The sequence below is a fragment of the Odontesthes bonariensis genome, chromosome 9, assembly GCF_027942865.1.
Source record: "Odontesthes bonariensis isolate fOdoBon6 chromosome 9, fOdoBon6.hap1, whole genome shotgun sequence".
Taxonomy (NCBI): domain Eukaryota; kingdom Metazoa; phylum Chordata; class Actinopteri; order Atheriniformes; family Atherinopsidae; genus Odontesthes; species Odontesthes bonariensis.
This window is the reverse complement of record NC_134514.1, coordinates 6950061-6960252: the sequence shown is the minus strand read 5'-3', so window position 1 is coordinate 6960252 and position 10192 is coordinate 6950061. Positions and strand designations below refer to the sequence as shown.

The 10192-nt window shown below is 38.9% G+C and overlaps 1 protein-coding gene across 4 annotated transcripts in view; it reads left to right on the top strand.

Annotated features, from left to right (window-relative positions):
- Positions 1–590: 590 nt before the first annotated feature.
- The window catches only part of arhgap42b (Rho GTPase activating protein 42b), a 72068-nt gene continuing 62466 nt past the window's right edge, over positions 591–10192 (top strand). For all 4 annotated transcript variants that reach the window (XM_075472898.1, XM_075472897.1, XM_075472896.1 and 1 more), the window contains exon 1: positions 591–868. In XM_075472898.1, coding sequence (XP_075329013.1) covers positions 715–868 — 154 coding nt within the window. In that variant the 5' untranslated portion in view covers positions 591–714. The remainder of the gene's footprint in view (positions 869–10192) is intronic.

The following is a 10192-nucleotide window of genomic DNA, read 5'->3' as shown; positions in this document are numbered from 1 at the left end:
CTAATTCTTTTTAACTTTGCTATCTTCTGCTTTGGGATGGCACGAGCCACTACAACCCTGAACGCGTAATATGGGCTTCCCCTGTTTTAAAAGTCAGCAGCCGCCACTGTCATGCACACTCATGTTTTGAATAATAAATGAGTGTGTGTTCACTAGATATTACTTCATGGTGTAGTACTGTTTATTTACTGTTTACCAGCTTATTCTGTTGATGTTTTTACTTTAATGTGGCGATTTGTGGATAAGATCATTAAGTGTTAAGTAGGGTGAGGGTTATTCTGGCTAAGGACCTCAAAGACCCTAAAAACTGTTAATACCTATATTCCTGTGTTATCCTTTAACTCCGCTTTTATGTAAAATATACTGCTTTGAACTCTGCATTCAAAGCTACTATGATATCATTCATATTTCAACTTGGAAGAAGCCAGGTTAATATATTAATCATAGTCTTGATGTTGGAGGTGGACAGTAGGCTGCAGCTGTTGTTAAAATATCCCAAAGTAACCAGCAGGAGTCATACGACCACTATGTGTGTGGACAAGTAAAAAAAAAAAGTGGGGAAACTCAAAGCGGAAGTAAGGAACGAAGCGGAGCAGGAAAACCTCTTTTTGGGAACTTAGAAGTTGGTGTTTCATCGGAGCTACGTGATGAAAAGGAAGCACTTTTCCTCGCTGAGTTACAAAGTTTGAAAGCCAGCGCTGTCGTTGAGGGACAATGGGACTCCCCACTCTGGAGTTCAGTGACTCTTTCTTGGACAGCCCGGACTTTAGAGAGCGCCTCAAATGCCATGAGATAGAGCTGGAGCGCACAAATAAATTCATCAAAGAGCTCATCAAGGATGGAAATATGCTGATCACTGCGCTCAAGAGTAAGTATTTCAACACGTCTTCTTAAACTCATATGAGTCCAGGAATAAAGACTGCAACTACCTGAGCCACAGGCGATTTGCAATCAGAGATGCATTCATTAGAGCTTTGCTGTGCGCCGCCTTTCTCAGCCCAAGCTACCGCGAGCTGAATATGCTTGCGGTCTCCTTTTGGGAGTCATTGATATGCTAAGAGCTTAAATCTATACAAAACCCACAAATAATTAATTAAGCTGAGGTTGTTGTAGTTCCAAGACATTTGTTTGCCTTTGTGTCTGGCTCCCTGGCTACACTGCATGCGCATGCACAGGCTTGTTTTACAGATCATAAAGTAAAGACCAGAGTTGGATGGATATAAGCTGGTGTAATACCCAGTCAGAAGGCCACAGTCAGACATATGGATATCATTAGTCTACTGCCAGATTGTTGTTACTTCAATTCATTAATGACAGATGCTTCCCCTCTCTATGGCCACCTATCAGGGGTAGAGAAAAGAGACTTCAGCATCTTTAATGGGTGCATGAACTAGGGCTGAATGGCAGTTGGAATGAGGATGCTATCACTTTGTCATGGGTCATTGTCCTCTGTAATTCCAAGTTCAGTTTTAAATTCCAGCATGCTGATTAAACTAGACTTCCTGTCCTGCTGTATGCCTGTGGGGAAGGGAGTTAGGTCTCTTTACGTCAGAAGTGTGTCGGTGAAATGGAGAAAGATTAGAAATATAGGCCTAATAAATATGTAAAACCTCTGTATTGGGATATAATAGGAAGGGCGCAGCAGTGCCTTGAAGAGCACTCACTAACCCATCACTCACAGTTCATCTTTACTGAAAGTGTCAGTCTTTTCACACTTTCACACCATTTTTAAAGAAAAAAACCATTATCTTACAGAATATAGTAAAATATATGTACATGTATTTACTTTTTTTCTGCTCTTGTGGTCGAGACAGTTAAGTAATAATTCTGTTAAAGCTGCAGAATCCAACAATTTACACGTCAGATGCATAAACACACAATAACCAGAGGAGAAATACTGAGATTTACAAACCTTTCACCTCACAAGAAGTTATAATATCTTAACGAAAAGTAGACATTTTACATTTTGCACTATTTCTGGTTCAGTCAAATCAAATGAATGGCACTGGCCACATTAAAACCTCAAAGCATCAAGCAGACTGTAATATTGGTGCAATTTTTGCAAATTTATTGGAAGCATATGCTGTGCTAGATTTTCCTGTCAATCAAAATGACAGACGTCATTTTAAAAGCATGTCAGCATTTATTGTTGAAGTATAATTTTAATTAACATTTTTTTATTGCCACGATGAGGTTGAGAAAGCTCAAAGCTTTGTTGGCTTTGGCTGCGATCATTCATGACTTATTTCTACAGCACCGTACACTCTTGGACAAATCCACCGTTAGCTTTTTCTGGCAGATATCGCAGAACAGGAACTCCCACTATACACGTGACACTTCTTAAACCTCCTTGCTGCCACTTCCTCTCCCGTGCATTTTCCTTTCTGCATCTTCCTCAGTGGAGTTATGATAACAGCTGCAAGAACACTTCAAACACAATTTAGCTAGATTTTCTGCTTTTGTAAAAAACATGTGTTTGCATCTGTTATTTCCTTCTATTGAGTTTGGGCGTGTTTTGGGGTTTGGGTTTCTTTTTCACACACTGTAACCAGTGTCACTGAGTGTGACACTGTGTCTTTTCTCAGCTGTATTCCTATTGGTTGTTATTGAATGTTGCTTATAAGAGCAATCACATTGTAAGATGGCTTTTTAAGTCTTTTTCTTACTCCAGCCAGTTTCACCTGTGAACTCTGGACAGTTTCTGGAGAACAGGTCGGGACATTGTTCGTAGATGCCAGCTCACACATGTAAAATTCACTGTGTTTGTGGAGGTGGTAGGAAACTCAGACATTGATCAGGAGCTGTATAGACAGGACTATGAAGTGTTTGTGACTGGAAAACCTGTGGAGGGAGGTCTGTGGGTGCAGATGGGCCCACAGCTCTGCCCTGAAGCTGCAGGGAGGAGTAACCTCCTCAATCTCGGGACGACAGGTTCACTTATGTGAAATATTCTTTTACTTGTTATGACTTTTATTTCTGTTGTACAACTTGTTAACAGACTCTCTCTGCCTGTCACTTTAACTCAAGCTGAACAGAATATCCACACAGTCGGGCAGAGACAGTTTGGACTTTAATGGCAAACGTTTCCCACTTTGAAAAGGGTGCACTGTATTTATCACAAAATGGTGTTTTTACACAGAGTTTATTGTTTTTGTTTTCATTATTGTTAAAGACAATGATTGTAAGCTAAATTCAAATGTAATTCATTGCAGAGCCCTCGTCTACATAAACAAACTCACTACAAGTGTGATCGAAAGCTGTGGCTTTTCCATTCTTACTTGAGATGTTCTTGGTTTTAAACACTGTAATAATTGTGAAATAACTTCTCCCAAGTACGGATACCGACTAACAATCAGGTATAACACACTGTAATAAATGCTTATGTTGCTGGCTCTTTGTTTTGAAGCCTGAGAGCCCCAAGATGTTCCCGTTTTCGATGTTTATGTGTGGTGAGTGCAGAGCACATTGTTGCAGCCTTAGATATAAATAACAGAAAAGAGGGCATGTAAAAATATCCAATTTAGTTTAAATGGATAGTGAAATGGATTGCAGCATTAGGTAACACTTATTTCCTCACCAGGGCTGTTAGCTAGTCACTCATAATGTCCAGCGATCCTGCAATGCTCGTGATGATGGAAATGGAGCTATAGCTTATATTTCCTATTCTCTATCTGTCTTTGTTGTTTGGACCCTTCTCGTTTCCCTCATTGATTTCTACATCTTGCCTCCGTGTGCCCTCTTCCTCATTTATGTACAGATGCATATTGTTGTTTTTCTGGCCGCCATGCTGGTCAGCTTCGACTTGATGAGATGGTCCATGGTGTAAACACTGAGCGTGCAGTTGCTTGGCAACACCGTTTCTTTTGAATCAAAGAAGTAATAACATGCAAAAAAAAAAGGGGGGGGGGGACCCAGCATAAATAAAAAATGGCACCGCTCGAAGAAGTCACCAGGAATAACTCAAACAAGACAAAAGTAGTAAGAAGTTGGGGTAAAAGTGGAGATGCAACTTTAAGATAGTGCACACAAAATATCATGGATACAGAATTTGCCAAATGAGGAGCACAAGACACTGGAAATAATCGAGTTCAAAGAAGCCCGCCTGGTATTGGTTTCAGAGAATACGCTGAAGTCTCCCAGAAAAGAAATCAAGGCCAAGGGTTCGGAGTGGACTAAGACTTCCTAACATATTACAGTGGATGATAGAAGGAAGTTATATTTACTGATGAATCCCAGGTTTAGATGTGTGTGAGTGACAGAAGGTGTTTAAGGAGACAAACAGCAAAGAGAATGACGCTGTAGAGTTTCAAACCTTCAATAAAATGTGATGAGAAGATGTAAGTCTGGAGGAGTTTTGAGCTAATCTGAAGTTAGTCACATGGACTGAATTGACTCCCTTTGAACCAAGTAAAAGTATCAGAGACATTCTGCTCCCTCTTGTTTGCATCTCCGTGGAGAAAAACTTGTACAGCATCAGCATAATGGGCTCATGTACACCTTGAAGCTTTGAAGAACTATCTGAATGCCAAAGAAGACCAAGGAGTGCTGACTGTCATAGATTTTCCCCCTGACATTGCATCCACTAAACATTAGTGTGAGCATTGAAGAATGAGAAAGCCAATCATTTATGACTTTTGAAGCTCTTTAGAACTTTGTTGCAATCGTGGGTTATCAGGAATTATCTAAACTTATTGAGTCCATACAAGTACATTTTATTTAAAGAAAAAAGAAGGAAGAATGACCGATGCACATCTTATCAGTTTACATATTCAAATGGGTTGTGGCTTTACTAATTGTATGTTGTAGGATGGGGATGAGGGCAACCTCGACCCATTTAAAGCCCTGTCTGTTTAAGAAATGTATATTTTACTGAAATCTACGTGTAATATGCTTTTTTCTCAATATCTGGTCTTGCATCCTGAACATAATGAAAAGATGACATAAACATCCTGTGCCCGGTTTATTTACTTTTCTTACTTTAAAGAGCTCAACCCTGTCTCGATAAGACATCGGATTATTTTATTCACTTTTTCAGTTCTACAGGTACTTGTGATTAATAAGAAAACTGAGGAGCTTTTAGCATTTGGAGCTTTTCTGAGAAAAGAACTGAAGCTATTTCATTTCTTTTATCACAGGGAAACAGTTCTGTCAGTGGGTGCGTCTGCTGGACAAGAATACCTTGCTGAATGTTTTATTAATGGCTGTGAGGATACTTTGTACCAGCATGTCAAAGGCCCATGCAATGGGTTTAATCCCAAATAAGACCTTAACACTCCAGGTTGTACCAACCATTTAAGTCAGTAGCAAGGGATATGAGTCTTTGATTGCTCTGATTGGATTATTGATGGTGAAAAACTGCATCGCTAAAGCTCAGCTCGAATCCTTCCCCTAAAGTTCTGTTAAAATAGAGAAGTTTTTGATGCACATTTTGAAGTTGCACTTTTGAAAATAATTGATAGATTTGAAAAAAAAAAGGTTCCTGAACAACACAAAAACCCTTGTTCTCTTCTTTAAGGTGGTTAGTTTTAAAAAAGAGTTGTGGAGTATGTGGTAAGATGGAAACCCCTAACACAAATCAACTCATGTGACTGAGTCATTTGACGGATCACATGAACGATCATTAACTCATTTCATGTTGGCATACATGAAAGAATAAAAACAACAATCTCATTTTAAAAGAATTTCTAAAAACCTCTTCATTTTCCTCTCATGTTTGGCCGAGGTGGCTGGTTTTGTTTGAGTCAAATTTGGGTGCCCATATACTTGTCTTTTATTGTAGCCAAGCGCACCTCAGCCTTTACTGGAAGCTGCTGACAGAACAACACAGCATTGTTAATTCAGCCGAAACGAGGTTATGAAAATAAGTTTGATACATATTTTCTTTGATGTAGCATTTCAAAACTAATTTTCAAATTAGCTTTGCTACTTTATGAAGCTACTTTAATCTACTTAAAAGGTGGTTAGCAGTGATTTGGGGTTGTATTTGCCTTTCACTTGTACTGATCTGGAGTTTGTTCCTTTAACTGGAAAATCCAGTCTCAATCTAGGGTGGAGAAAGGCTGCAGGAAGTGTGAAGATGGAAATAAATTATTTATGGTTTTTAACTCAGGATGTCTCCGGGGTTTATGACCCTTTATGACCTGGCATAAGTGGGGACATTACTGGAAGATATTTAATAGACTATTTGTGTCCCATAGTAGTAATCATCCCATGTTTCAGAATTGAGCCAGCTTGTTAATACATTACTTGTAAAATAGTTCTACACATGCTGAGGCTATGCCGTGTCTCACCACGATGCTGTATTTGTACTATACTTGTGTTTGGGAGGTTAATTGGTTGTCAGTCATTTATTTTAAGACATTTAGATGATTGGAAATGCTGCTTTGTTACTTGGTAACTTGGTAACTAATGTACTGTCTGCAGATCGTTGCTTGATAACTTGTGTATAAAAACAGGATCAGATCTTGATTTGTTGATAAATGGTGACTGTTTTCTTTTCTGTGTCAAAGTAATGGAGGCAAATTACAAACTATTGAACAGTTGACATAGGCTCCATATTTTTGCTGGATGTTTTATTAAAAAGCAGCCATTTTAATGGCTAATTAGCTGACTTCACTTTAATCACATCAACAGCTTTTGTCAGGGATATAGTTTCCAGCGACATATAGATAGCCAATTGTTAAATAATCTGAAATTGGTCATTTTTACTGTGCAGTACTTTTTTAATTGTACTTTTGAAAGGTTTTTGGCCATTTATGTGCTCAAATTCTTATCCATCTTATCAAATGAAAACAGTTTTCCCTGGGGGTTAATGAAGTATATTTGAATGCAACTACATGCAACTACAGTCTGAAAGAAACATCCCCAGCCGAAGGTAGAACAAGACGCAATTCAACAGATGATGAGGCTCCCATGGAGCCCTGAACTCAACATTGTGCAGTAAGTTTGAGATACTCAGATACGGATCACTCATATCATTTTTATACCAAAAGTAGTGTGTTTTAACAGTTTTTTTTTATGTGAGTACATCAGTTAAAACAAACCAAGCCTTGTAGTAGCAGATTTCTCATCATTGTCATCAAGGCTACCATCTACCAGTCCAGTGCACCTCTCCCTCCTATGTCACTAAGACGACATGAAATAATAGTACTGCTTTGGATCCGAAAGGCTGTGTTTCTCAGACTCTGAGATAATTGGACTAGTTTACTAATTTTGCTTGGACCTTTGATGTTCGCCCCCGGACAGCATGACAGAAAATAAGCTTTTTGATGACAGATATTTTAAAAAAAGAAAGAAAAAAAACATCTAATTTTGTCCAAAAGTTGCTGCTTTCGGTTTCAGAGCTTCCAGGTGAGGCGGTCGATAGCCGTGTGTTTCAAAAGTGAGCTGTGCCCATTTTTGTGGGCATGAAGCACCCTCGGTGAAAATGAGTGTGTGCACCCAGGTGTTGTGTTCTTATGATGTCGAGTCAAGCTAGGTCCTGTTAAAACCCATGTGGACTGCAGTCATTTAACACAGGACTGGACTGCTGATTAAACATGTGCACGTTGCACTCAAAAGCCAGATGTTGGCAGGTGTTTGCAGATTTTTCCGCCCATAAAAAAAAAAAACGTTGTTAGTTAAGAAGCTGTTGCACTTAGTATGAAATCTGTTGTTGAGTAAAAACAACTCACTTTGATTTAATTTCCTTAAACATTTTTTTGTGAATTTTTGAAGTTCCACCGTGTAACTAACACGTTTTTTGCCTCCACGATATATATACTCACAAATGCATTAATGCTTCTATTTGCACTGATGCTCACAATGAGGATTGAGGTCTTAACTGCAAGTAAGATCGCAGGTGCTGTATGTATCTGCACCAGTCACTGTTCACACCTGGTGTAGATAACTGCTGATTTTTTTTTAAAAACCCTGCAGTTGACTGTGTTAATTGGACACTAAAGGCACTCATTATCCCATTCTGAGTTGGGGTGGGAGAAACCGCATATACGAGGGAAATAATTAGGAGGTAGGAATGTTTTTCAGCAGGCATTAGGCCACAAGGTATTACAGAAGAGTGTTTTAACCATGACATCCATGTGGTGACATTTAAATTGTAAGAGAATAAGGAAATAAGAAAGAAGTCACCAAAGTTGTATTTCAGGTCATTAAACAAGTTTTTAACACAATTAATCACAATATACATATAAGTTTTCATTTTGTATTTTTATTTCAATGAGTAAATTATGTCAATTATTGTATTACTATTACACAAAGGCTTCGTTATACAGTGGCACTACACTGGTGGCAGACTGTTCGTATCTTCTTTGTCTTTGTTTCTAAAGAAAAGAGTCCAAATCCAGACAAGTTAAAGAAAAGGCATCAAAGGAAGTTGAATAAAAAGTTAATATTTTACCCTCAGTTGTCATGATCCCTGTCAAAGAAAATGGACAAGCATGGAGTGATGCCAAGGGCATAGTGGGTATATTATGAATGCAGTATACTGTGCTTCACCAAGACATGGCTGCAGAGACTCCTCACCACCTGGCATTCAGATTTTTTGAGCAGTTAGAGACAACAGGCAGAGTCAAAGATAAAGCAGGAAGGATTGCAGTGTTATGTTGGTGTAATAGAGGGAATGTCTCTATACTCAGAAATTTGAACTATTGGCTGTCGGATAGCTGCTGAGCTCGCCAAAAGGGCAGTTTGAGCACTTGCTAAGTGTCCACCCTGCAAAACAGACTGTTCAAAACAGGGCGAAGACAAAACACACTGTGCAGGCATTTTGTCCAAAGCCTGTCTCATACATCTCAATAACACCTCTGGAAATTGTGTCAAATTGTTAAAAATATGACACCTTTAAAACCGAAAGCAGTGTATAGGCATCAGGGTTTTTATTCAGTCCTACCTGGATGAACCTATGACCCATCGGCACGTTTTACAGAGGAGATCAGTCCATTGTTATCATTCTTTTTTATTAAATCTTAAACATCTTTAAAAAACAACGGTATTTAAAAGAATAGAACTTGTCATTGTGTTGTTATTAGTAGCTGCATGAATACCAGCTCTAATTCACTTTCTTTCTGTCTGGTTCTATCTTTGCTGTGTTTCTGCCATCTGTAATATCGCCGCTTGTGCTGAATGTCTTCTCTAACAATGGCAGCCAGTTCAGTTGGCTGTGCATTGTTGGTAGGATACAGTAAAGGATTCGGGTGTTTCCCCCACTTGTGACAGCACATTTATTACTCCAAAAATGAACTTATTGTACTAAAGATATTTTAAACACATTCAAAGCATCACACTTTAACTTTAACAAAATTGGGGGTGTGATAGCGGTTAGAAGGAATCTTGACCTGATTTTTGATCCATTATTTGAGAATTACACAGTGTCGCATATAGAAGTTGTGAAAAAAGAAAAACATTGATAACATCTCAACGTCTCATGGAGTCTTTTTCTGGGATTTTCTGGGATACTTGAATGGTGAAACGACTACCGTCAGACTTTACGGGCACACATCGCGCCCTTTTTCAAACAGCAGCAAATGGTTGGCTACATAAACATGGCTGGTCGAAATCCCCTTAAAGGAGAACTGCGGTATTTTCAACATTAATCCTCTTTTATGAGTCGTCTGCAATGTTTTAGAACCCCCCTCACCGCTTTTTTGATGTTTACTGCTGTCTCCGGTATTTGCCTAATTTTGATTCTTCTCAACCTGCTTCAGAACGGCAAGTCATGTGCATGTCCAAAAAGGTCCGTAAAAGCACCATAAACGTCCGTTTTCAAAATCATCAACTCACCGGAGTGGTTACTGGTGTGCACTGGTAATCCATATCAAATTTCGTTGCGAAAAGTTGCTTCTGTCGTGTTTTATTTGGCAGCTCGTTCATGCTCGAACTATTTTCTTAGCGGTGGTGGAGTAATATCAACGAACATCCAGTACAAAATGTCAAATGCACATGACTTGCCATTCTGAAGCAGGTTGAGATGAATCAAAATTAGGCAAATACCGGAGACAGCAGTAAACATCAAAAAAGCAGTGAGGGGGGTTCTAAAACATTGCAGACGACTCAGAAAAGAGGCTTAATGTTGAAAATACCGCAGTTCTCCTTTAAGCAATCAGACAATGTTTTTATTTTATTATTTTTCTGATGAGGTCAGGCTGACTAAATTAGTGGCCTTGTTTTGTAAGTTTAGATTACAAGCTGCTTATTT